We start from the raw sequence: 26,573 nt of genomic DNA, 5'->3' as shown, positions 1-26,573 counted from the left end.
GAATTATATTTTAGATTATAATTTATTTTTATTATTATTATACATAAAATATTTAACATTTGTAAAAATTTAATTAAAAAAATAAGTAGATGACAAAACGTTATGAATATCAAAAGTACCTTTTGATGGTATATTAGTTAAACATTTATGTATTTTTTTTACATCATCATTTTTATATTTTAGTTCTCTGAAATTATCATATTTAAATTAAATATTATTTATAATATAACTATGTATTAATACAAAAATATTAATATAAATATATAATCTATATATATTTTATTTTTTGTGAATATTAAATTAGTAAATACTTACTTATAAATTGGTAAATATCGTTTTATGAAAAATTTACTTAAATCTTCAAGGATAGGATTAGAATGAAGAGCTACAAATTGTTCTCTACATATCTATAAAAAATATAATAATTATTCATATATAAGAAAATAAAAAAATTTAATAATATAAATTATTTTCATTTTATTTATATAGTTAAACTTTACTTACTTTGTTCATAGTATCTACAGAGCAAGGATGAGTCCAAAAGCAATCATGTACTGAGACAAAAGTAATATTTTTTGAATTGCAATGTAAACTAGTAAGCATCATATGAGTAGAATCTAAAGAATGTATAAAATTTGGTGCAAATGCATTCCGCTGTTTTATTGTATCAGATTTCCTATACATATAAAAAAAATTATTTCTAAAAATATTCTAAATGTTAAAATATTAAATTAATGAAATTAATTTGAATACATAATATTTATTAAACAGATTATATATTTTTACTAACTCATTTTTTTTAACATATGTATTTAATTTCTGCTTCAAATAAGGTTGTACAATAGGAAGACCTAATGGAGTAATCCATTCCACATTTTCACAACAAATAGAAGAAATAATCCGAGCACATTCTGTAAACCAATCTTGAATTTCTCTTGCACTTTTGAACATTTTTCTTAAACTGTGAAATGTACATTCTGTCAAATAAATACTAGCAGGCCAAATATATTCTTGCGGAAAATTTGGTGTATCTACATAAAATATTAATGTTACAGTACTTATTAATATAAAAATGTTTAATAAATATATCTATTGTGCCTGTATGTAAAAGAAGAGAAGGGAGAGAGAGAGAGAGAGAAAATATAATTAAATATATACCTCGTAACTGTCTTGCTATTTGATGTTTTGCACCATATTTTGTTACACCATATACTGTTGTCATTACTGTTTGTTTTATTATTTTTCTTTTTATAAATCCTTCTAATAATTGCGCAACCTTAACGTTATTTTTTGCATCAATTTGTCGTCGATTTTCAATCTAAAATGTAAATGAATATTTTTCCTTTAAAATATTTATATTTTTACATAATATCTTAAATATCTACTTAAGTCAACATAATGTTTTAAATATGTAAAAACTTACAATTGATACAACTTCAGAATATATATCTTTTGGAACATCAAATGGATATAAATTAACACTTTCTGCACCAATTTGATCTTTACCAAGAGCTGCATAATGTTGCAATCCATTACAACTTCCATCTTGATGTACTGGAAACGAAGTTATATATTTTTCTATATCTGGTGATTTTAATGCATTTGCTATTTCTATACATCCAGCTAAAGTTTGCCATGGTTCTTCTGATTGCTTCCACCACATTTTACCCTTCACAATACAAATACTAATTTTAATTAAAATTATTTTATATATTTTATCTTTTAATAAGTTAAAAAAATATATTTTTTTAAATAATAACTTACAGTTAAAGGGTTAGCTGCACTATCTATTATATTATCTATATTTTGATTTGCATATTCAAGACGTTCTTTAAGAGAACTTCCCTTTTTAAAATTAGTTAAATTAATAACATGTAATTTTAACCAATTTATTCCATTTGGTCCTAGAGGTTTTCCCTTTGCAAATAAAAGCAAAGAACGACCCAAGTCAGATGATAAATGATTTAAATAAGGAGGAATTGGATAAACTCTTCCTCTAAAATCCAAATTATATGGTAGCCAAAATATTTCGTTTCTAAACTTTAAAATAAGAATAAGTTATTATATACATGCAGATACATATACACACAAACGAAATAGAAAAATATGTAAAAATATTAAAATAAAATAAATTAATTATAATTAACAATAGTTAAAAATATAGAATATAGAATTAAAGAATTAATAAAATTTTTAATATAATTATTTCATATCTAATATAATAATAATCTAATTATTAATAGTTTAATAAAAATAAATTATTATAATTAAATAAATTATTATTATTAAAATAATGAAAACATACATGATTAGCAATAGATAGTTTATAAAGAGTGTCACACCATAGAGAATACGTATCATTCTTTTTTTGTCTATATTGGGCTATAGCTATTGCTACTTTTTGCTTCTCTTCAATAGTAGCATTTTTATTTAAGGAACATGGTGGAGATAATACAGAAACTGATTGAGGAACATTTAATTCAACAGAACCACCATCTTGAAAAATCTTATTATGAAAAATAGAATAAAAATATATAAATAAGAATTATTTATAATAATAATATTTAATATTTCTTACTGATAGTAATTTATTAAACAATTATAATAATAAAAATTTACCTTAATTACAATATCGAGTATAGCAGTATTAATTTTCCATGGAATAGAACTAACTTGATTTAATGAATCAAATACAGGAAATAATTGTTTAGATTTTATATTTTGAAATTGATAATCCTAAATAACAAGTATGAAAATTATGCTTATATATTATATATTATTAAAGTAATGTTCAATTATATATTAATGTTCAATTATATATTATGTTCATATTATACATTATATAAATATAATAAATATTTTTTTATTACATTATATATTATACATATATATTTAAAAAATAAATTAAAATAGAAAACTTACAATGTTAGGAGATCTTATAAAGTTGGTTTTTGTTATAAGATATCCTCCTGAATGTATCGAAGTCCATGGAAGTGGTGGACAATAAGAAGGTAAAAGATGTACATCAAATGTTAATGTTTCTATACATGATTTTTTATATAATTTTGATAAAAAAGGATGAGGTTTAATCTGTAATATAAAAATAAATTATTGAAAGAATATTTATATAATATTTAATTTTATATATAAAAAATTTCTAAATATTGATTTCTACAAATCAAAATAATATAAAAATAATAATATAAAAATAAGTAGTAATAAATAATATAAAAATAAATCTGATATTCTCAAAAAGCAATATCAGATGCTGTAAAATTTCAAATATTTCAATATTTAATTTGCATATACAAACCTGTTCTGATAAATAATTTCCTTTGTTTCTAAATAATGTATAAAATGCAGGAATAGAATGTTTTATATCTTGTCCTTTCAATATCTCAGGTTGAAGCATTATATCATTCAAAATAATTTTATATAAAAATTTACCAATATTTATAATTACATCTATAGGCCATTGTAAACAAATAGTATTTAAAGATTCATCATATTTTATTTCTTTATATTTAAAATATTGCCACACAGTGCGATTATTCATATTATTTAAATATGCCTTATTTTCAGGATATAAATACCATTTAAGGTATTGTAAATAAATATTAATTATTTTATCTAAAACTCCAGTTTTTTTTTTTGTTTCGATCTGTAAATTATAAAAATAAAACTTTAATGTGAACATTAAAATCGAAATAAAATACATAAATATTTTAATAACAAATATATCAAAATATATTATTAAAGTAATGTTCATACCTCATATTTTCTATAAATATATTTTCCTACTGTTACATATAATAATTTAAGAGATGTACTATAAGTATCGGATCCTATGGCTAAATGTCTAATTTCTCGCAATATAGCATTTATATAGTGTTCTTTATCCAAAACTTCTAAAAAAGGATATAAAACCATCAAATTACGTTGTTGGCATTCTTTTTCTTTTAAACATTTTAAATTTTTTTCAAAAGCTATAAATGCTACTTTTTTCCATTGATTTTCTATTTCCATAATTTTCTCCTTCTAATATAAAAAAAAAAAAAAACAACTGATATTATTACATCTTGAAGATAAAAATTATAATTTAATTTATAATTATAAAAAGATATATTTGAAATATTAAATAATAAAATATTATACAATAACATCTTACTATATCAGTATTTATATTTTTTTCATTTATTTTAATACTTGGTATCTGTACTTCAATTGCTAATTCATTTTGAAATTGTTTTTTTAAGAGATTTTTTAATTCTTTATTAGTTAATAATTCTTTCACTGGACTTTCATAATTATTTGACATTGGAATTTGGTTTAGAAAATTACAATTGTATGTTGTATCTATATTTATAAAGGAAGGTTTAAAGTTTGGCATTAATATATTAATTGCTTTTAATACATTTTCTTGTTGATCATTTTTAAAATATGATTTATTAATGATGTCATTGAAAGATATATTATAATTATCCATTTCATTATTCAATTTTTTTAATAGTTCTAAAAATAAAAAAGATTATTAGTATATAAATATTTTACAGATAGAAAATTTATTTTTAAAAATTGATATAAAACAAAAATATATATAATTACCAATATGATTACTTGCAGATTCTTTCCCCAAAACATCAAATATGTACACATAAGTTTGTGGTGTTGGAGTTAAGGAATCTTCTTTTATCATATTATATAACTCTAAAACTTTTGTTATTTTTCTTCTAGAAGCATAAGCTTCCAAAAACATATTATAAAGTTCAATGTTTTTATCACAATTTTGAATATATTTCTTCCTATATTTCTTTAATAAATTATTTGCTTTATTTAACAAACCACAATTTAAATAAATTTGTATATGTACCATTAAATTTTCAACATAATTTTCTATTTTATATTTATTATTTGCGGTTTTATGTAGTGTATTTCTGAATAAAAATAACAATTAAAATATTTAATAAGTAATAATATATATTCAATAAACATATATTTAATATATTATATTATTATATTAAATATATAATAAATCAATGAAATATAAGAAAAAAAATATTTTGTGAATTTTATTATATTTATATTTATTATAAAAAATAAATATTATAATTTTAAAATTATAAAAAATCAATTGATTAATTTCTATCTAATATATTTTTATTATAAAATTTCAAAAATAGAGTAATAATCTATGTGAATTTTTATCTTTATGACTTTTAAATAACTAACATAATGTAATAATAAATATTTTCTTTTTTGGGAATCAAATTTACATTGAAATATCTACATTTTTCAATGAAATTATATATCATTCTAATAATATCCTGTAATCAATTTGAATAAATTATAAATCTATATATATTTACACAAAATTATAGAATATACAAAAATATTTCAAATTAAACACTACTAATTATATTTATATTTATATTTTTAAATTTCATTTCTTTGAAAATCCATATAAAAATTAATGAAAATCCATAAATTTATATAAACATTAATAGTGTAATTATAAAAAACATGTAAACTGAACTTAATTTTGATGAATAAAAAAATAAATATTTATTATACTTACATATTTAAATTGTTAATCTCCTTACTTTTTGTTAATTTCTTTTTATTAAAATTATTTTTAGTTTTATCACAAACATTTGAGTTATTTTTCTTTTCATTATAAAAATTTTTTATTTCATTTTCATTATCAATAACTATATCTTTATTATTTTCCTATTGATCAATTTAACAAATTTAATAATATAATAATTATAGTAATATGATTAATATTTCACAAATAATATATTATTATAATTATGTTATTTACAAAAATAAATTATTTCTTTTATTATCTAAATTATCTCCTATTATTTTTAAAAATAATTCAATTTATTTTTATTAATATTCAAAATTTTAAATATATTACATTACCATTTTTAAATAATTATCTCATATCTTAATATTTTAAATAAATCATGATCTAAAATAATCAATAAAAAATAAATTAATATAACTTACAAAATTCATATAAATTTCATTATCATAAAAATTATGATAATCTTCAGTAAGTTTTAAATTAAAAGCATGATTAAATATAGAATCTTTATCATTATATGAATTATTTATAGTATTAATGTTATTAACAAACATAGATAAATCACGTGCTGTTAATTTTTGTATTTCAGTCCTTTTATTACTTGCCGTTTTATTTGTTACTATAATAGAATGATATTATATTAAATAATAGTTTTAAATTCATTTATTCAAAATTAATATTAAATTTTACCTGCTAATAATTCAGCATAATTTTTTGTTCTTTCTTTAATTTTTTTCTTTTTTGGTAAATTGTCTAATACATTTGCTGTTGTAGCATAAGTATGAACTTGATAATGTTTTAAAACTATAAATAAAATGAATTTATATTATAATTAAATTATTAACATATTATTAACATAATAAAATCTAAATTATTAACATAAAATAGATATAAATATAAATATAAAACTAAATTTTATATTTTACATTTTGTATAAATTTTGTATATTAATTAAATAAATATTGTACATATTTAAATTAATTATTAAATATTTGATATATATAAATTTTTAATTTTGAAATATAAAAAATATTCTAAATATATATATATATATATATATATGCATCCCAACAATTTTGAGGATATTTAAAAAATCATACATCATATTTTAATTATTATTTTATATAAATATTTATATAGTTATAATTAAAATAAACGATTTTGCTATATATTTTTTTCTAAAAGTTTTATTAACTTTATTTTCAAATTTCAATATCTAAAATATATATAAAATATAATCATCTTAAATAATTACTTTAAAATTCACTTTCTTTACAAAATAATAAAATGTAAAACATTTTGTGAAATATAAAAATATAAATAAATATAAATGTAAATAATGTAAATAATTACAAGTGTTTACATTTAAACTAATTTATATGCTTAAATAGATATATTTAAAAATTAGAGAAATAAATATTACTAAAAGAAAAAAAATAATAAACATATATCTAAATAAAAAAATTACTTCATAAATAATATTTTAATACTATAGTTTAAGCCATGTATTGACATAATAATTATATATATTTATAAAATTGAAATATTAAATTACATTAAGTTTTAAAATATCCCATAAATTTTTTTATAAAATTATTACTAAACATACATTTTGACATCCTTCCATGATAAAAATTACAGAAAGAACACAGATGCATTGATCGCTGCACAATTATTTGTTTTGATACAAAATAAACACCATGTGAAGATATTCGTTTTGTAACTCGTATTGCCAAAAGTTTATACATTTTCATATAATTTCATAAAATTATTGACTATCTATATAATAATGAATCATTTCAGAAATAATATTACATAAAGTAATAGAAGCAAATTTATATCCAGAAACAATCATCATACACATAACCTATAAAATACATAACCTATGAAACTCTCAATCTCACATATAGTCACAAATAAAACAATGATTTAATTAATAGATGGCAATGTCATTCTATTCTACAAAAGAATATCTGTTCTACTTTGAATTTTTCATTTTGAATCTAAAATTTTATACTTATTTTTTGTTAAATTTAAATTATTAATATTTTTATATTATACATGTAGCAAAATCAATATTTTTTAAACGAATTTAAAATTATTAAAAAAAATAAATAAATAAAATAAAGAAAAAATTTTTCTTAATATTTTCATTTTTTTTCTTAATATATAAGACTTTTATTATAATAAAACTTAATAATAATTGCAATTTAAGCTAAAGTTAATAATACTCATATAAATATAAATATATAAAATAATATATAAAATATAAAATAATAATATAAAAGTATATAAGATAATATATAATATAATTTAGATAATTTAAAATGAATTATATAAATACATAAAATATTTTAAATTATAATAAATAGATGATTAAAAAAAAGTTTGAAATTGTGATAAAAATAATTAGAAAATTTTTAAAAAAATTTGAATTAAAATTTTTAAAATATTTAACTATTTTATTTTAATATTATATTTATATTATAAATTATATTACAGAATTATTATACAAATATAATATATATTTTTCAATGATGCAATTTAAATGAATTGAAAATTTAAAAATATTTTTTTAAAGTATTCAATATTTTTAATTTTTTACGTTATTATATTAACTTTGTCAAAAAAAATTATGTATCAAAATTTTAAATAAATATTTTAAAAAAAGTAAAAATTTTTAAAAAAGTATAAATTATTATCTATTAAAATCTATTTAATGTTAATAAAAAATAAAAATTCCTTTAGTAATGTTATTTACATAATGTTAAAACAATAATAAATTAATATATATATATATATATATATATATATATATATTATTATGTATAATTTATAAATCATAAATTTATAAAATTAAAACTAAATTAAATATTTTATATAAATATTTCAATTTTATATAATAAAGACAAAATAATTATATTAAAATTTAATATTTAGTATTTGTGTTAAATATTGTATTTCATTCAGTACTAAAAATAACCGCTATGTGTCGCTGGAGAATAGCATATACCTTAAGTTTAGTTTTTTAAAAATCCAAATGTAGACTTACCTAATGATATCATCATTTGTTCGTTGATCGAATGAGAAAACAGTGCGTTCTTTATTCTTCAATTGTTACACAAAGGATTTAAAATACAAATAATATTTGTGTAAGTAAAATTGATGTTATTGATATATTTTTAAAATTTAATATATCATATTTATCTTTATTGATAATATTTATTTTTTATTCATTTAATTTTATTAATTTTTTTATTTGTTTAATATAAATCATTTTTTATAAAATATAGAAAAAAAATTTTTTTTAAGGAATATTGTTTTTAAATGTACTGTTTTAATTAATTTATTGTAAAAGTTTAATATTTTTTATTACTAATTATTTTAAGTTATAAAAACAGATATTTTGTTTTAAATAATTATTCCCGAAATAAAATAATAAATATAATATATATATATAAAAAAGATTATTTTAAGAGAATTATAATATACAATTAATTAAATTGTTTTCATTTTAAATAATTGAACCTATACTTTAAAATATGGTGGTCATTATAGTGTTTTATGATTATTATGACAATAATATATCATTCATATTACAGTATTAATATAATATTATATAAAATAAATTATATTATAAAACATTTAATGTAAAACTGTAACAACTATAAAAATAAAAAAATTTTATATTAAAAAGAATAAAATTCACAAAAAAAAAATATGATAAATAAGATTAATTTTTAATTCATTTTATTAAAAAAAAATCATACATATATTAATATTTAATATTTAACAATGTATAAATAAAATCATATAATGTAAATAAATTCGTTTCGAATCACTAAACGCTTTTTGATATGATTATTTATATTGTTTCGAAACTTCAATAATATAAATTAATTTGACAAATAATAAAAAAACACTTTAAAATATTGTGAAAAATAAAATTATATATTTTATTTTATTGTTGCATGTTCTAAATAGAATTATTACAACAATACGAATATATTTTTAATTTTATTGTAGAAATATAATTACCATTCTGTCTCTTTTTCCTTTCCTTCCTTTTTCTATTATGATAGCTAAATTATTAGAAAATATTTTAATATATAGATTATATTATTTATATATTCATATGTTATAAATATTTTAATATTTATATAATATATATATATATATTGAGAAATTCACTAATAAAGCCGAATTTTGTTTGTGCATCAAGAATAGATAGTCTTAAATAGATCATATAGCTTTATTAAATATATTTGATATGCATCTATAAATCTATAAATAGCTAAAATAAACTTTCTTTATATTATCCATTACAAAATGTATTTTTATTTAAAAAATAATAATATAAAATTAAAATGTATTGTTACTTAGTCCTAATATTACATAATAAAGATATAAAGTAAAAAAAAAAGAATACAAATATTTTGAATTCCTTCTTTTTTTCTTCATCATGACATACACACACATATATATATACATGTATATATGTTCATATATATTTATACTTTATTTATACTATTTTTATTTATACTATTTAAATAAATAATTTAATTTGTATGGTTAAATTATATATTAATTGAAATTTTGAATTTTTATTTATTATTATTTAAATACAAGGATTTTAATCATTAACTATGAAAGCTTTAATTATTATGATAATTTATTAACAAAGATAGTTTACTTATCCATCAGAGTCATCAGTAATGACCTCTTAACAGTTTATCTCAATAAGCACATTCAATTAATTGATCAAAGAAAATATTTTATTCATTTTAAACATATAGTGTCTAAATAATTGTTTCAATAATTTCAATATAGAAATGACAATTTTCATAAATTTATTTCCAAAATATAAACAATATCTAATAATAAAAAAAACAAAATAAAAGTATTTAAAATTTATTTAAAATAATAAAATAATTTAGTATATATAAATTAATATAAATAATATATAAAAAAGATGTAGACATCTTAATATTATAGAATAAAATTAATTTTTGTTTGTTTCAGATAATTTTTTTTATATATTGATTATATTATATTGAAAATGAAGTATATATTAATATTATTTTTTCTTTGTTTTGATTTTAACAATGCTAGAGAAATTACGTAAGTTTTTTTCATTATATAGTTAAAATAATTCATATATAATTTTAAAAATTATTATTATATATAAAAATGAAAAATTAAATAATAATCATTTTGTTAAATTTGCATGTATTCTTCTATTCTTTTCTATTACTTTTTTTTTAATAAAATGTTTTTTTATTAATATATAAATAACATATAATAATTAATATAATAATATATATATATATTTTTTTGTATAATTAGACATGAGGATATTAAAGATGCAATGTTAAGTTTAGTACATATGATGCGAGATAATACAGAAAAATTAGAAAGACATGAAGCACGAGAACGTCAATTAGGAGAACAATTAAAAAAAATAATTCCAATTTTGACAAAACGTATGTCAACTATAGACTCATTAAAAATACAATTAACTAAACTTGATGAAAAAGTAATGGGAATAGAACAATTAATCTCTCAGGTATTTAATTAATTAATTAAAATTTTAAGTAAATATAAAAAAAACATTAAATTTTAATAAAAAAAAATTTATACTTGTCTTATTTAGAGAGATGAACGAGAAAGAATACAAATGCAAAAAACTGTTGATAGTCTAGAAGACTTAGAAAATCGTTTAGAAGGTTGGCTTACAGATATTGAAAATAAAGTATCAGAAATAAATAGTCGATCAGATACTACATTACCTTCATTTGATAATCACTCTCATATTATTTCAAAATTAAATGATACAGAATTAATATTAATAGATAGAATTTCAAAAACAGAATCACTTTTAAAATCTGAAGCAATAAAATTAAAAGAGACTACAAATGTTCAATCAGGAACAACACAAGCATTATTGACAGAGGTAAATAACATACTTAAATATTAATTAAAAAATTTATTAAAATTAGATAATTTATAGATTCAAGATATCAACTCAAGATTGAGTGATCAATCAGGAACAACACAAGTATTATTGACAGAGGTAAATAATATGCTAAAATATTGATTAAGAAATTCATTAAAATTAGATACTTTTTAGATTCAAGATATCAACTCAAGATTTAGTGGTCTTGAAGTTTCATTAGAAAGAGTTAAAGAACAATCACAAAACATAAAGAAGAAATTACAAGATTCTCAATTTGATACTATTTCAAATATTGATAATTATGCAAGAATATTACCTTCTATAAAGAAGCTTTTAGATGATATTTATGAACAAATTAAAGAATTACCACAGTATGTATTATTTATATTTTTTCAATAATATATTATTATTAAAAAAAATTATTTAAATATTAAAAATTTTTATTTAAAATTAAAAATTATGAATATTATGTTTATTTATTATTTAAATTTAGGACCATTGAAATGCAAACTTTACATAATAAAACTCAAATACTTTTACAAGAAACAAAGCATAGCTTAAAAGATATTGTTACTAAAGAAGTTGATGATATTGAAAATAAATTAATAGAAACTAAAAATGAAACTAAAGATACTATAGGAGCACTTAGGTATTTTTATAATATAATATATTTAAATATAATATATAATATAATAATAGTAATATATTTCTAAGATATATTTCAATTTAATTATTTTAGAAATGCAATTAATTTATGTATTCCTACAATATGTAATTTTATATTACTATTTTATTTATTTTATTTACTCTTTTTATGTGTGCATTAATTAAAAGTTTTACATAAAATTTTAAATACATTTACAATATATCAAATTATTATATCTAATATAATAATTTTTTAATATTTTCTTAATTTTAAATTTTTCTATATATTAATCATTGAGTTAAATAATCATAAAGATTTATAGAATAATAAAATAAAAAAATTATAAAATAAAATAACTAATAAAACATATTTTGGGAATATTACAAATAAATTATTAATTAATTCTTTTTTCAATTATTAAAATTATTAAATTTTTACGAAAATTTATTAATAAAAAAATCTTATTGAGTATTTCCGAGATTTTAGAATGGACTTGGCAAATAATGCTGAACATGTAAATCAAGAATTAAATGATCTTGAAAAAGGACAATCTGTAATAGTATCAATGGCTGATCATGTCTTAGACACTAAAAAAAGAGTTGAATATGGTGTACATCAAATTCTTTTAGAAGTAGGAGATTTAGTAAAAGCACAAAGTACAAATATTAATAATACTCTGAACCAAAGATTTGATGGCATATCAAATGATATTATGGACAATCAAAATGGAGCTTTAGCAAATTTAACTACTAAGATGGAACAAGAAATGAATCAGGTAATTATTACTATATATTTTTTTAGAAAATTATCTTAAATATCATATTAAGTTTTTTTTATTTTCTTTTTTCATAAAAGGTATGGCGACAAATAAATGTCATGTATCAACAGATGACAGAAAGTGCAAAAGCATTAGATAAATTGCATAAACAAAATGAAGAATACGTTAATGGTACCACTTCTACTATGGGTGGAATGGAAACTAAAGTAACAATTAAAATTAAATTATAAATAAAATAAAATGTTTATTAATATATTATATAAAATATTTATATATTTTTTTATAGGTAAGTGAAATAACAAAACGTATGACTGAAGTTGACGAAAATTTAAATTATCTACTAGGAAGACTCTCATTGGTGACACAAGAATTTAATCAAATCAAAACAGGATTAGGTAATGCATTAGATAATATTAAAGCATCATTCAAAGAAGTTCAAGATAAAACAAATGATTTGAGACATCCAGGACCACACCCAATACCTGAAAATTATAAAGAATTTAATGAATCTGATAATAATAAACCAGATGGTAAGATTTTACCAGAAATCTTCAAACATGTTTTTAATCCACAAATTAATTGACTTTTATATTCTTAAAATTTCTCAATAGAATTTTCAAAAATAATTATTTTAATTTTGTAAATGTAATATAAAATATTCTTAATATCGATTTAATTTATTTTACAATATTTTATACATTTTTTGTAATATTTTGCAAAAATGTTAATTATTATAATATTTTGTTTATTTACAATTTTAATTTAATTTTTATTGAATCTTCTTTTGATTTAAAATATTGATTTAAAATATTTTTTTTTGAAAACATAATATTATTTAATAACAAATATTTGTTTTAGTTGTGAAAATAAAATAAAGCAATATCACTTTTATATGAAGGATATTTTCATCATTAATGGCATATATGAAGTTATGTTCAAGACTCGTTTTTTATATCACTAATATATTAACATTCAATAGTAATAATATGTATCATCATCATATATTGCATAAGTTTTTTTAAAATGCATTATTTTTATTTTTGTTTAATATTGATTAAATATTGAATATGTAGAATTTAAAAATATAAAAACAAATATCATTAAATATTACTTATAATTCGGTAAGTTCTTTTAAAATATATTATTTTTATTTTTGTTGATAATGAAATGTAGAATTTAAAAATATAAAAACAAATAATCTTTAATGTTAAAGTTTACTTATATTTTGAGCATTATAATTTTTAAATATCATGATATGTATAACTCAAACTATTTTTAATACATATATTGGTCCAGAATTATATTTTATTTTTTTATAACATCTAATAAATAATTATTAAACATATTATATACATATATATTTTATATATTATATATCATAATCATTTTTAATTTATATGTTTATGCAAGGAAACTTTAATTAAGATTTACACAATGCATATGTATTAAAATCATTAAAATGTAAAAAGTTTGGAATGATATATTTTTATATTATTGTGTTTTACAATAAGCAATTTAATCAAAAATAAAAATATGTAAAAGAATAACTATATTGTAAATATATTATATTATTATAAAGAACAAATATTAATATATATTTTTCATACAGAATATTGAATATTGAATAGTAATTATGTGTTATTCATAAAAACTTTATAAAAATGTATACTTTATAATCATTATAATATAATCATTATATTATAATTATTATAATATTATATTTTTTACAACTTTTCGTTTGTTTATTAATAAAACAAATATTTTTTTCATTCTATCAAATATAATATTCTATTAAATACAGTATTATTATGATCCTTGTATTAATAAACTGATATTTCATATAATATAATATAATTCTAAATATATTTTAAAAATTTTATTTAAAATAAAGTTGAAATATATATATATGAAATATTTTAATCAATTATACAAATATATAAAAATTTATTATAATTAATTATAATTTAATTTTCTAATTTTAACATTAAAAAATTCTATATTTGAAATGTATTTGTAACACAGAAAACAGAAAAATATTATTTATAAATTAAATATATAAATTAAATTTTAATATAAAATAACATGAATGTTAAAATAATTTTAATATAATTCTAATAATATTTATGATAGTTCAAAAAAAATAAATTTTATTAATTAAATAAGATTACATTTAATAATTTTTTGGATAATTTAATAATTTAATTTACTGTAAATACATTACATGAAATATAATTTAATTTTCTAAACCTAACTATAATTTTATAAAATAAAATATATTTTTAATTTTTTACTTTGAAAATAAAAAATAGATTTTTAATCTAATAATATAAATTTATAATTTATTTAGTTTAATTGTATTTTTTTTAATTATAATAAACAAAAACAATAAAAATTCATAATTTTGTTCATAATCAAAAAAAAAATTAAAAAGATGTAAAGAACAAAGTAAATATAAATATAAATGAAAGTAATATAAAAGAATATAAAAGAAATAGATATATAACTGATTTTAATGTAACATGTAACCAATATTAACAATTATTTTTTCAAATTTTAAATTTTTTATAAAGTATTATAATTCTATCATACATGTAAAATCTACTAAATATCTACATTTAATTATTTTTTTGTTATAAAACTAATAAAAAATAGTATTACAAACACAATTTTAAAATTTATATTTTAAATATGAGTCTTTGAATACAGATGATTCATTATTATGTAGAGAAATTAATTATTTCACAAAAACAATATTACTTAAAAAGCATGTACATTGTCATAAAACAAATTTAAAATAATACTAAAACTACATTTAAAATATATCATATAGCATAAAATTATTATTATCATATTATAATATATATATTTATAATTGTACATAATTCAAACTATATTATAACTATCCTATATTTCATTATTTTCTAATCATAATGCATATGATTGATAATAATTGATTATATGTACAATTCATTAATAATGATTGTTTTGTGCAATAATTATGCAATGATTTAATTTTTTATCTTTTATTTATGATTGTATAATAGATAAATTAACACAATATATTGTGTTATTGTATGTTTATGCATGTTTATAACAAAATTTTGTGTCATTATTTTTTATCTATTTCATAATCAGATCTTGTAATAAAATTTTAATTATAATTTTCATTTTTTATATCAAATATAATTTAAAGATATTAATAGTATATTGAAACTTACTATTTAAATTTAACTTACACTTTAAATTTAATGTTATACAAATTGATACTTTTCTTTTTTTAATTATTTGAGTAAACAACTTGGTATAAAAATGAAATATAGTAAATTTAATTTTGTAAAGTTATATCTTTTCTTTATATATTATAATGAAATTTTTTTCAAGCTGCATAAGAAGTCATTGTATTTATTTTATGTAAACAATTCTATTTCTACATTTTAGGGATAATATACAATTATCATATTTGCATTTAAACTTCATTACACTCACTCATAAATATGGTTCTCACTCTATTCCTTTCACTTAAATAACTTTATATATACATTTAATAATATTAATTTTAATATATAATTTAATATGTATTGTATAATCCTAATATATTAGTTTTCTATAATTTGTTATTATAGGTCCACTATATCCAGCTAAATAAAAACTAATATTTCATATATTTAGAAAATTTTAATTACGAAATAATTTAGAAAATTATAATTATATTAAATGTTATTATATCTCATAATCAAGACATAAAAATGTCTTATTTTTTATTAAATATTAAAATACAATTTTTTTTTAAATATTAAATTCAAATTTTAATGTTAATTATAATGTTGTAATATTATAACATTAAAAATTAAAATTTTTCATTATTGGATAAATAAATCATAAAATAGTTTAAAAAATGAAAATATATGAAATATTTGCATGAACTTACATTTGAACAATATTTGTTAACATTTTCATTAAATCATCTATTACATATGTGATTTGTCATTTAATATTTAATATTACATTACATATGAAACATATATGAAACAAAATATAGATATTATTAAAATTGATTAAGTTTAATTTTTTCTATACAAATAGGAAAATACTAAAAAATCTTAAAACAAATTTGCAAATTGTACACACAATTATATTACATCAGTTTTTAACATTTTTTTTGTAATAATATAAAATAACTTTTTAAAAAACAGAAAAGAAATTTAATTATACATATAAATGAAAAACAATATTATAAATTGCTATTTACTTAGTAAAAGCTTAATTTCAATTACTTGTACAAGATATTTATTTTTTTACAGAGCATATAATAAATATATGATTTAAATTTTTTTATGATTGAATTTACAAATTTATCAAATTTTTAAATTTGTTAGAATAACAATGATTATGAGATAATCAAAATATATATAGTTCACATAATATGAAAATTTTGAATGTTAATTAAAGAAAATAAATATTTTAATTTTAATAAATCATTGTTGTCATCAGAAACAATCATTATTGTTTTACTAAAAAAAAAAGATTATATTTTTTTTAATAATAAGAAAAGATTAATTATATCAATTGATTAATTTTTAAAATATAATATATTATTGTTATATACTATTATTTTGCAAATATAAGAATTTTCAATCATCTAATTTATGAAATGACTTAATTATCAGTAAATTGCTATAAATATCAATTAGCGAATATAATATTAATTTCTATAAACTTGGATATTATAATCATTTTTCATTATATTTATAAATTTTACATATTTAAGAATTTGTCTTATTGAGCACATTAACGGAATTATAATTGAATTTATAGTTTAAATATACGAACTTGTTCCATAACTTTTTTACGAGCAAAAAAATTATAATTTAGTAAAAATTTATTATAATTTTTGATAGTGTTATTTTTGAGCTTTTAATGTTTAAGCTTTTAATTATATGAATTGCATTGGATACCTCACATTAAAGCATATTTCATTAATCATAATGGACGACCATTTATGCTATATATGAGAAAGATTAACAACTAACATCGACTGCTTGCTTAACAGTACATTAGATACGTCAACAAGCTCCCATGATAAGCTTTGGTTATTTCAGTAACATTGTAAATAATTTTACAACTCTTTGCAGTGCTACATTCCTAGATGACATTTCATGTTTCAATTATATTAATTAAGTTTTCTAGAATATTTTTTATGAGTAAATATTTAATAATGTAATAAGTCTAAATCATTATTTGCATAATTTGATGATTTTTTTAATTGTTCTACTTTCATACTGACTTGCCCACATGTTATTATATATATTATTATATTATTATAATTTATGTAGATATCTCTAGCAGAAGTATATTAGCACAGCAAAGAAGTGTTGATTGTAACCTATATACACCCCCAAATGCATTGGAAACGTCATTAAAAATATCTATCCTATGATAAGCAGTGAGTTAGAAAGTTATAACATATTGCACATACCCAAACTGAGATTATCTTACATATAAAAATTCATGTAAGATCTCAGCTGAGCAATTATTAATGCCATTTTCCTTATTAATCTTTTTTTTACAAAAGAATTATTTAAATAAAGCTATGTAATTAAATTCGGAATATTGGACGCATTATATTGGAATGCATTACATTAATTTTCTAAGAGTAATAAAGAAGAGTGCAGGATACTTGTATTATAATTCGTTTACATTTATTTCTGAATGCTTGTAATATACAATTGCCTTGGCAGTTTATAAGTACTGAACAACATTATGTATTTAATGAACAACATTTTTGGATAGTTACTGTTAACTGAATTTAATCTAAATAAAATCATGAAATGTATATTAAATATTGACATGTTCATTTAAATAATATAAATTATAAATATATTATGTGAATATAAAAAAATAAAAGAAAATATGAAATAATGTCAAGAAAGATAATAAATATAATTTTATGATTTTATCATGTCATTATAAAAAATGTTTAAAATTTGTAATAGTAAATGGATATAAAAAAATGCAATATCTATAAATATTTTTAAAGTATCCATACACTCTTTTCTGAATTAAACTCTTAAAAAATGACTAAAGATAAGCAGCTGCTAGCTTGAATCACTGGATGTAGATATGCGCAGCTGACGTTTGCTACGTCTTTGGGGGTGTGAGTGGTCCTAGCTGCTAGTAGAAGCAATAGGACTAACAGGACTCAAAGGACTACGTGCAGGATCCCTGAGACAACCAGTCAATGTAATAGCTACTTTACGACTTCCAGCATCATTACGATGTTCACACAACCAAATTCCTTGCCATGTACCCAAAGTCAACTTGCCATCAGTAATTGGAATACTCAATGAAGAGCCCAGAAAACATGCCTTTACATGTGCTGGCTATAAATAATATAATTATAAAAAACTATATAATTTTTAATTACATATTTTTTAATTACACTTATATATAAATTTATAGATATATTTTTAAAAATTCTTATTTATATTTGAAAAAAAACAACTTTTATTTTAAAAAAATTTACTATTTAAAATAATATAACATATATTTAACATTTTTTTATTTTTCTTTATATTAATGATATGAATATTTTTATTATGAATATATTTATTTAAAATATTAATCAATTATAAAAATTAAAAATATATGTATATAAATAATACACAGCATAATCTAATTTTAAAACTATAAAAAAAAATTTCATGAACTTACCATATCATCTGGTCCTTCACAACTGTGTCTATAGGCCAAACCTTCAGGAACTATTTTATTAAGCATCATTTCTACATCATCTCTAACATCTGGATCCCAATTTTCATTTAGTGCTAAACTTGCTGATGTGTGAAGAACTAAAAAGTAATAAATATATTTTATGTTAAGACAACAATTTTATAATATTAATATTTATATAATTGTACATATATCTAATATATCTAATTGTCTCTATAATTGTTCAAATATTTGCATTTAATATATTTTTTATATGAAATGTAATGAAATTTACATTCTTAATACATTTATAAAATTTTTAATAAAATATAATAAACTTTATATAAATAATAAAATATAATTATAATTAATTATAAATAATAATTAACTATAATAAAATTAATTAAATTCAATAATTTTTTTTTATTTTATTAAATAGCAACATATCACTTCCTTTATTTTTTACTATCTATATATTTTATATCAATTATTTATATTATATTTAAGGTTAACACTAATATTAATAATAATATTGAATAAACAAAAATAATATTGTATATATTCTTTCTATATTTTTTACATATTTCTCTTTATATAATATTATTATTATAAAAAAATTAAATAGTTTTGTTTTATACTATACTAGGATCTAACCATTTTTTATTGAAAAAAAAAAAAACTCACTTTGTATATGACAAAGCCCAACTGAAAATTCGCAGAGTTCGGGAATTCTTCTTAAGATTTCCTCGGTAACGTGATGAATACCTCGGCGCTGTGGTCTTAGGTTAATCTTTGTTTGAAACCAAGCAGAACCGATTTGAATTCTTCTATTTGACGAGGCCATGATATGATACGCTGTAGAGATTACACACTTAACTAGACTGTGAATAATATTTTCCGCAAAGCGAAGATACGATAAAATCTACTTCAAGCCAAAAATCACAAGAATACGGTCCACTCCATTAGATATAGTATGCGTTTACTATCTTCGCCGCTTGTCGGCTATAAGATGTATGGATTTAACCACATCTTTTAAGATTGTCTAATTGCATCTGCTATATTTCGTACTCATAAAAAGGTTATGAGAAATAATGATTCAACGTGCACATACGTATCACGTTTATATACATATACGCTCACCTTCACCTATATGGAATATCATAAGTATCAGGTACGCATACTAATAATAAAAGAACAAGATGACAATATTATTTCAAAGTAAATCATTGTATCACTGAAACATTAGAATCTTTTAATGGAAAGTTTGCTTAGTAAAATTTTAACAATGATAAGCCATATTGTTCGCCATATCAAATGTCAGAGAATAAATAAATCGAATGGTAATCCAAACAATAATGCAAGTTGCGTTCAGTAATAGTACGTTCTCTACTAGAACTATTTTATTCCCTATTGATTGGTTTTTAAAAGCGGCAAATTAAAAATTAAATACTAAAATAAAAATAAGGATAACAAAATTATTTAATTCTAATATATTTATTAATAATAATTCTTCAACATCATTTTTTTGTTTATATAATTTATATTATTATAATTAATTTATATATATATATATAAATTATATATATATTATATAAATTATATGAATTATATATATATATATATATATATAAACTACTATTATTAATTATTATACTACATTATGATTTGAAAAAATATTAATTAGAAAAATAAAATATATTTATATATTAAACAATGATTTTACACTAGAAAAAATAAAAAATAATTATTTTATAAGCAATAATAAAAATAAAAAATAATAATAGTTAATAATATATAAATAAAAAAATAGCAGTTCTATTATATTCAATATGTTATATAATAATAATATTATGATTATATTTTTTATTCTTAAATTTGATAAATATTGAAATATAATGGAAAAAAGATAATTTATTTTTATAAATATATAAGATATTTTGATAAATATATTAGTCATTTAAATTGATGTTTTGAAATAAGTAATTAATTATTTTCAAAACTATTATAGAAAAAATATTTCATAATTTTAGAAGAAATTTAATATAATAAATTGAATAACTTTGCACATGTAAAATATATATAATATATTTTATATATTATATCAAATATATATCGTAAAATATATCTTTTAACATATCAGTCTTTCAAATATTATCTTTAGTAAAAAAAAAAAATTTACTATTTAAAAGCTATTCAAATTCATTCAGAAAATATTTAAGTTTTAATAGTAAAAATTAATAAAAGGATATTAATAATATTCGATTTTTATTTTCTTAAATTAAATTCTTAAAAGAAAATATAACTCTTAACCTAAATATATAAATTTTCTCTAATTAATTTATCAATTCTTTTTAAAATATTTATGATTATAATTAAAAAATTTTTTTATTTCAAATTATCTAATATTATATGTTTTATTAAAAAAATTTAAAATAGTTAATATAATAATCCCGATAAAAACCTAAAATATCTAATTTAGAAATTTAAAATTGAGATTTTCATTTAGTAAAATATGATAATAAATATAGGAATTTATTAATATTTATAAAATATTTATAAAATATGATAATAAATATAGGAATTTATTAATATTTAAATTTTATTTAAACTATTCTGAATTTATTAATACTTAAATTTTAAATTTTTTTCAACAAGTTTTTTTGAATTGATACTCAATCCAAACTTATATAATTTTATAAGAAATAAAAAGTGAAATCAATATATTGAAAAGTGTATAATTTTATTCAAAAAAATAAATTTGAATTTAAAATATTCTTCATGCACTTATTTACGAAAATATTATATTCTTTTATTTATATATTTTTAATATTATATCCCTTTAAAATAACATATCATATTATCAATGTTTTAAAATAACTTACTTTAATATTAAAAATAATAAATATTATATAAAAATTTAAATAAAAACAATTAATTGAAAAAAAATTATAAAATAAATTCAAAATAATATATAAATATATAATAATAATAAAATATATATATACATTATATATAAATTCCATTAATCAATTTTAATATTTATAAATACATATAATTATATGAATAATAATACTGATAGAAATAAAAGTTAAAATAATTTTTCAAAATTTTTTTATAAATTTTTTATATTGCATATATAATATATAATACAAAATAAATAATAATTATGTATTTTCATTTATTCCATAAACAATTTTATAATTTTATTTTTTATATTTCTACAATATTCAATTATTCAATAAATTAAATAATTGTATATGTATGCATTTATAAAAATTATTTTATATATAATTGTAAATCTGGATTGATTTGAATAATACTAGTTTGTAATTCTGTGATACTACAAATTGGATTTTCTCTTAAATCAAGCAACTTTAATTTATGTCTTTTTAATAATTGTAATATTTCTTCTAAATTATTTAATTTATTATTCCTTAATGACAAAACTTCTAAATTTTGTAATGTAGGAAATTTGTTCAAATTTTTCAATTGATTACTTGAAAGTGATAATTTTTTACAATTTTGTAATAAAGATAATTGATTTAATAAATTTGATAAACAATTTGCACTAAGATTTATTTGTTCAAAGAAACCGAGATATTCATTATTATTAAGTGTGGTTAAGTTTAATCCCGAAAGATCAATTTCTAAATTTATTTCCTGATCTTCTTCTATATTCCATAATTCATATATTTTATATTTAATTATGAATTGGCTCTCTGAAAAAAATATTTATTACTTAATTTTTAAAAATATTACTACAATGATGATATAGTTAGAAATGTTAGAAAAAAAATATAAAAATATAAAAATATAAAAATCCATAATTAAGATAATTATATAAATAAAAATAAATTTATATATCAAAATTTATAATTTTTAATTACATATTAAAAAATTTTTACAATATATAAACAAGTTATTTTTATATTAAATATACTTACGTAAATCTTTATAATAATTAAAACGAAGAGAATCAATATTGATAAGAATATTTAAATTTGTTAAAATATTTTCATAAAATTTTATAAAATTAATCTTTTTCATTAAAAGTATACTAGTTAAATAAGCCCATTTATTAGTTGGTTCCATTTCTATAAGTTGTTTATAACTTGATAATTGTTCTAATAATTGGTCTTTATTAGAACATTTATATTTTTTTTTTCTATATATCCATTTCTGATTGATATAGAATAAAGGATAAGATATTCCTTCAATATTAATTTCAATATTTTTTGTTTGATTCATTTCCTTTTTAAATTCTCCAAACCATAACTTTGACATTTTTGTTTCTTGCCAAGATTTCCATTGAACAGTTTTATTTTCATTATTTATTAGTAAACATGTTGATTCAATTGATATATTTTTATTAGCAAAAATGATCACATTGTTATTTTTTATTAATGCTTGAGAAAGAATAGGAAAACATTCATGAGTATTTAATAACCATCTTTGGTAAAACCAAGCACTAGAATCATTAGGATCTGTGAATGTAGCATTCATTACTAGATCTAATTCTAAAAAAAAGATATTTTTGATATTGCATATTATAAAATACTCTTATAATAGATTAAATAATAACAAGTATTAATTAGTATTAATATTTTATAAAAATATTACCTTCTTTCTTTTTTTCATAAATACTATTTTGATTGGAACTATGAAATATTTTTGATAATAATTGACTTCTGTAATGCCAAGAGGAATAATTAGAAAAATTATTTAAAATCTTTGAAGTTGCAAATTGAAATTCTTCTTCAGGAGAAATTCCTGCTTTTTGTACAATAAACTCTCTATAATTCCAACAATGAACTATAATAAAAATTATATTTTATTATATTTTGAATAATAAAAATAAAATATTTAATAATATTAATAACTTACAATTTCTGTCATCCAAATTTAAACATTTATTGCATAGCATTAATTCTTTTTTCCAATCACATTCCATTAAATGGTTCATAATCCATATTCGTTGATACCATACCCAATAAGATTTAGGATTTTGTTTCAAACAATTTTCAGTAAGTAATAATTCACTTTGATAAAACTCTTTTAACAGTTTTTCTTCCCTATTTTATTAACATAATGTATAATATTGATCTTAGCATTTAATATAATTGTAACTTAATATTTTAATAATTTTTACTTGAATTTAAAATATAATACATGCATTATTTATAATATTTGAATTTTCATTATTTTATATTAAAAATTTTCACAATACTATTAATATACAAATAAAAATATTTAAATATTTAATATTACTGATATTAATAATGAATATTAAACAATTATATTTATAAAATAAAATAATAAAATTATATACATATTAAAATTTAAAATTAGAAATATTAAATAATGTAAAAAATATACTTATTATTTAATATTAAAAAATTTAAATTATTAATAATCAAAAATAAAAAAATTATTACTATAACTACCAATTATTGTTTATAAATGCTTCTCTACGAATATTCCATAAAGTATAAATATCTGGGTTTTGTAGTACCATACGTTCAGTAACCATCATTAATTCTTCATCATAAATTTTATCTTTCCTCTGCAATATAATAATATAAAATTAAATAATTTAATTTAAATTAATGTATATTTAAATTTTAATATAATATATTAATTTTATATTTTTCATTTCATTTTTTTTTTAATTATATATAGAATATTTCAATTATTGAAGTACAAACAAATAAATTTAATAATAAAATAGTATAAAATTATTTAATTTATATTATTTGTATTATATTATATGACAATTATATATTGTTTATATAAATAATATTCAAGCTTGACATTATATATATTTATAAATATTCAATATATGTACTCAATAAACTTTTAAAATCATTTTTTGAGTTTTATTTACAAAAATTTTATTCTATATTTTCTATTTAATTTTATATGAAAAATTATTATTTCTTTATTTGTACTATTATAGTACTAATATATAATTAAATATTGAATATAATATATAAATCTTATATGAAATATATATTAAATGATATATTTATAAAATTACTTTTTTAAACACAATACCCATTCCAGCTTTATAACGTAAAAGTTTTTCAGCTCTTTCCTTTTTTTTCAATGCTTCTTGTTCTGCAGTTGTTCGAACTTTTACTCTACCATGCTGAAAATTAATTTTTTCATTAAAATAATTTTTATTGAATATAAGTATATGGAACATAAAATATTAAAAATATAAAAATTATATAAAATGATCAAAATATATATAAAAAATGAAAAAAATATTTAATACAATTTAAAAATATTTTTTTTAAATTTAAAACAAAATATTAAATTATTTTGTTATTTATAATATGTATTATTTATTATTTATATTATTTACTTATTATTGATATTCATACTTAAATATTAATTCATAAAAAAAGTGATTAAATAAAAATAAAATGAAAAATATATTTGAAATAAAGAATTTTTATTACCATACTGAATATTTTTTAAATCTTCTAATTATATTTGAGTTTTATTTAACTTTAAGGTTAAGTTAGCTTATTATTTTCTTTATATTCTTTTATTTATTAATACAATTAATAAATAAATATTTTTTAAAATAATAGATATAATACTCATTCTTGATATTTAAAATAAAATTATAAAAATGTTTAATTTCATTTAATTTTATTTCATAAATCTAGTTCAATTACTTTGTATTTTTAAATATTAATTAACAAACTGTATATGCATGTGTATATATATATATATATAAACATGCACAAATATTCACTTATGTTGTATAAAAATTTGATTATATTTTTAAAAATCTAATAATTTAATTTAATAATTAATATTAAATTTGACAGTTTCAATTCTTTTTTCATAAGTGTAAATATATACGTGCAAACTACCGATTATA

The 26,573-nt window shown here is 17.0% G+C and overlaps 4 protein-coding genes across 9 annotated transcripts; 1 reads left to right on the top strand and 3 right to left on the bottom strand.

Moving 5' to 3' along the window:
- Positions 1-3: 3 nt before the first annotated feature.
- On the bottom strand, positions 4-7,811 carry LOC108002985 (DNA-directed RNA polymerase, mitochondrial). Of its 2 annotated transcripts, XM_062080390.1 has the most exons (18): positions 7,200-7,811; positions 6,281-6,394; positions 6,013-6,209; positions 5,576-5,727; positions 4,606-4,934; positions 4,169-4,512; positions 3,772-4,038; positions 3,314-3,661; positions 2,923-3,090; positions 2,620-2,736; positions 2,306-2,506; positions 1,765-2,040; positions 1,424-1,669; positions 1,159-1,318; positions 791-1,031; positions 505-676; positions 316-407; positions 4-187 (listed from the first exon to the last, which is right to left on the bottom strand). In XM_062080390.1, exons 1-18 carry the CDS (start codon positions 7,342-7,344, stop codon positions 70-72), a joined length of 3,687 nt encoding a protein of 1,228 aa, XP_061936374.1. In that variant the 5' UTR covers positions 7,345-7,811; the 3' UTR covers positions 4-69. The 2 variants fall into 2 exon arrangements, with proteins under 2 accessions (XP_061936374.1, XP_061936376.1); XM_062080392.1 differs by lacking the exons at positions 4-187; positions 316-407; positions 791-1,031 and having other exon boundaries at positions 512-676; positions 7,200-7,732.
- A 776-nt stretch (positions 7,812-8,587) lies between these two features.
- LOC108003013 (uncharacterized) lies at positions 8,588-14,555 on the top strand. Of its 3 annotated transcripts, XM_062080385.1 has the most exons (11): positions 8,589-8,742; positions 10,613-10,711; positions 10,937-11,156; positions 11,244-11,543; positions 11,601-11,663; positions 11,721-11,917; positions 12,040-12,195; positions 12,679-12,967; positions 13,048-13,176; positions 13,257-13,500; positions 13,829-14,555. In XM_062080385.1, the coding sequence occupies exons 2-11, from the start codon at positions 10,650-10,652 to the stop codon at positions 13,843-13,845; spliced, it is 1,677 nt and encodes a 558-aa protein (XP_061936369.1). In that variant the 5' UTR covers positions 8,589-8,742; positions 10,613-10,649; the 3' UTR covers positions 13,846-14,555. The 3 variants fall into 3 exon arrangements, with proteins under 3 accessions (XP_061936367.1, XP_061936369.1, XP_061936368.1); XM_062080383.1 differs by having other exon boundaries at positions 8,588-8,742; positions 13,257-14,555; XM_062080384.1 differs by lacking the exon at positions 8,589-8,742 and adding an exon at positions 10,255-10,490 and having other exon boundaries at positions 13,257-14,555.
- Positions 14,556-16,352: 1,797 nt separating this feature from the next.
- LOC108003052 (UPF0047 protein YjbQ) lies at positions 16,353-21,070 on the bottom strand. The gene is made up of 4 exons (XM_017065130.3): positions 20,819-21,070; positions 20,363-20,533; positions 19,682-19,818; positions 16,353-19,350 (listed from the first exon to the last, which is right to left on the bottom strand). The coding sequence occupies exons 1-4, from the start codon at positions 20,838-20,840 to the stop codon at positions 19,135-19,137; spliced, it is 546 nt and encodes a 181-aa protein (XP_016920619.1). The 5' UTR covers positions 20,841-21,070; the 3' UTR covers positions 16,353-19,134.
- A 1,766-nt stretch (positions 21,071-22,836) lies between these two features.
- Positions 22,837-26,561, bottom strand: LOC108003053 (geranylgeranyl transferase type-2 subunit alpha). Of its 3 annotated transcripts, none has more exons than XM_062080378.1 (7): positions 26,143-26,561; positions 25,716-25,826; positions 25,123-25,241; positions 24,563-24,750; positions 24,299-24,490; positions 23,623-24,195; positions 22,837-23,397 (listed from the first exon to the last, which is right to left on the bottom strand). In XM_062080378.1, exons 1-7 carry the CDS (start codon positions 26,143-26,145, stop codon positions 22,955-22,957), a joined length of 1,629 nt encoding a protein of 542 aa, XP_061936362.1. In that variant the 5' UTR covers positions 26,146-26,561; the 3' UTR covers positions 22,837-22,954. The 3 variants fall into 3 exon arrangements, with proteins under 3 accessions (XP_061936362.1, XP_061936363.1, XP_061936364.1); XM_062080379.1 differs by having other exon boundaries at positions 26,365-26,561; XM_062080380.1 differs by lacking the exon at positions 25,716-25,826.
- Between the last annotated feature and the right edge of the window lie 12 nt (positions 26,562-26,573).

Source organism: Apis cerana, linkage group LG10 (assembly GCF_029169275.1).
Source record: "Apis cerana isolate GH-2021 linkage group LG10, AcerK_1.0, whole genome shotgun sequence".
NCBI classification, from domain to species: domain Eukaryota; kingdom Metazoa; phylum Arthropoda; class Insecta; order Hymenoptera; family Apidae; genus Apis; species Apis cerana.
The sequence above is the reverse complement of the archived record's forward strand: the minus strand, read 5'-3'. Positions and strand labels throughout refer to the sequence as shown.

Bases quoted from the DNA above. Each gene is read 5' to 3' on its own strand.
- LOC108003053 (XM_062080378.1), bottom strand. The intron at 25,242-25,715 runs GTAATTTTATAA...ATTATATTGCAG, and splicing joins TGGGTATTGTGTTTAAAAAA to AGGAAAGATAAAATTTATGA. The intron at 24,491-24,562 runs GTAAGTTATTAA...TTTTTATTATAG, and splicing joins AAATTTGGATGACAGAAATT to TTCATTGTTGGAATTATAGA.
- LOC108003013 (XM_062080383.1), top strand. From the start codon at position 10,650: ATGAAGTATATATTAATATTATTTTTTCTTTGTTTTGATTTTAACAAT. The intron at 10,712-10,936 runs GTAAGTTTTTTT...TTGTATAATTAG, and splicing joins AACAATGCTAGAGAAATTAC to ACATGAGGATATTAAAGATG. The intron at 12,196-12,678 runs GTATTTTTATAA...CCGAGATTTTAG, and splicing joins GATACTATAGGAGCACTTAG to AATGGACTTGGCAAATAATG.
- LOC108003052 (XM_017065130.3), bottom strand. From the start codon at position 20,840: ATGATATTCCATATAGGTGAAG. The intron at 19,819-20,362 runs GTGAGTTTTTTT...ATTACTTTTTAG, and splicing joins TGGGCTTTGTCATATACAAA to TTCTTCACACATCAGCAAGT. The intron at 19,351-19,681 runs GTAAGTTCATGA...TATTATTTATAG, and splicing joins GTGAAGGACCAGATGATATG to CCAGCACATGTAAAGGCATG.
- LOC108002985 (XM_062080390.1), bottom strand. From the start codon at position 7,344: ATGAAAATGTATAAACTTTTGGCAATACGAGTTACAAAACGAATATCT. The intron at 4,039-4,168 runs GTAAGATGTTAT...TTTTTATATTAG, and splicing joins AAAATATAAATACTGATATA to AAGGAGAAAATTATGGAAAT. The intron at 1,670-1,764 runs GTAAGTTATTAT...TGTATTGTGAAG, and splicing joins GTGCAGCTAACCCTTTAACT to GGTAAAATGTGGTGGAAGCA.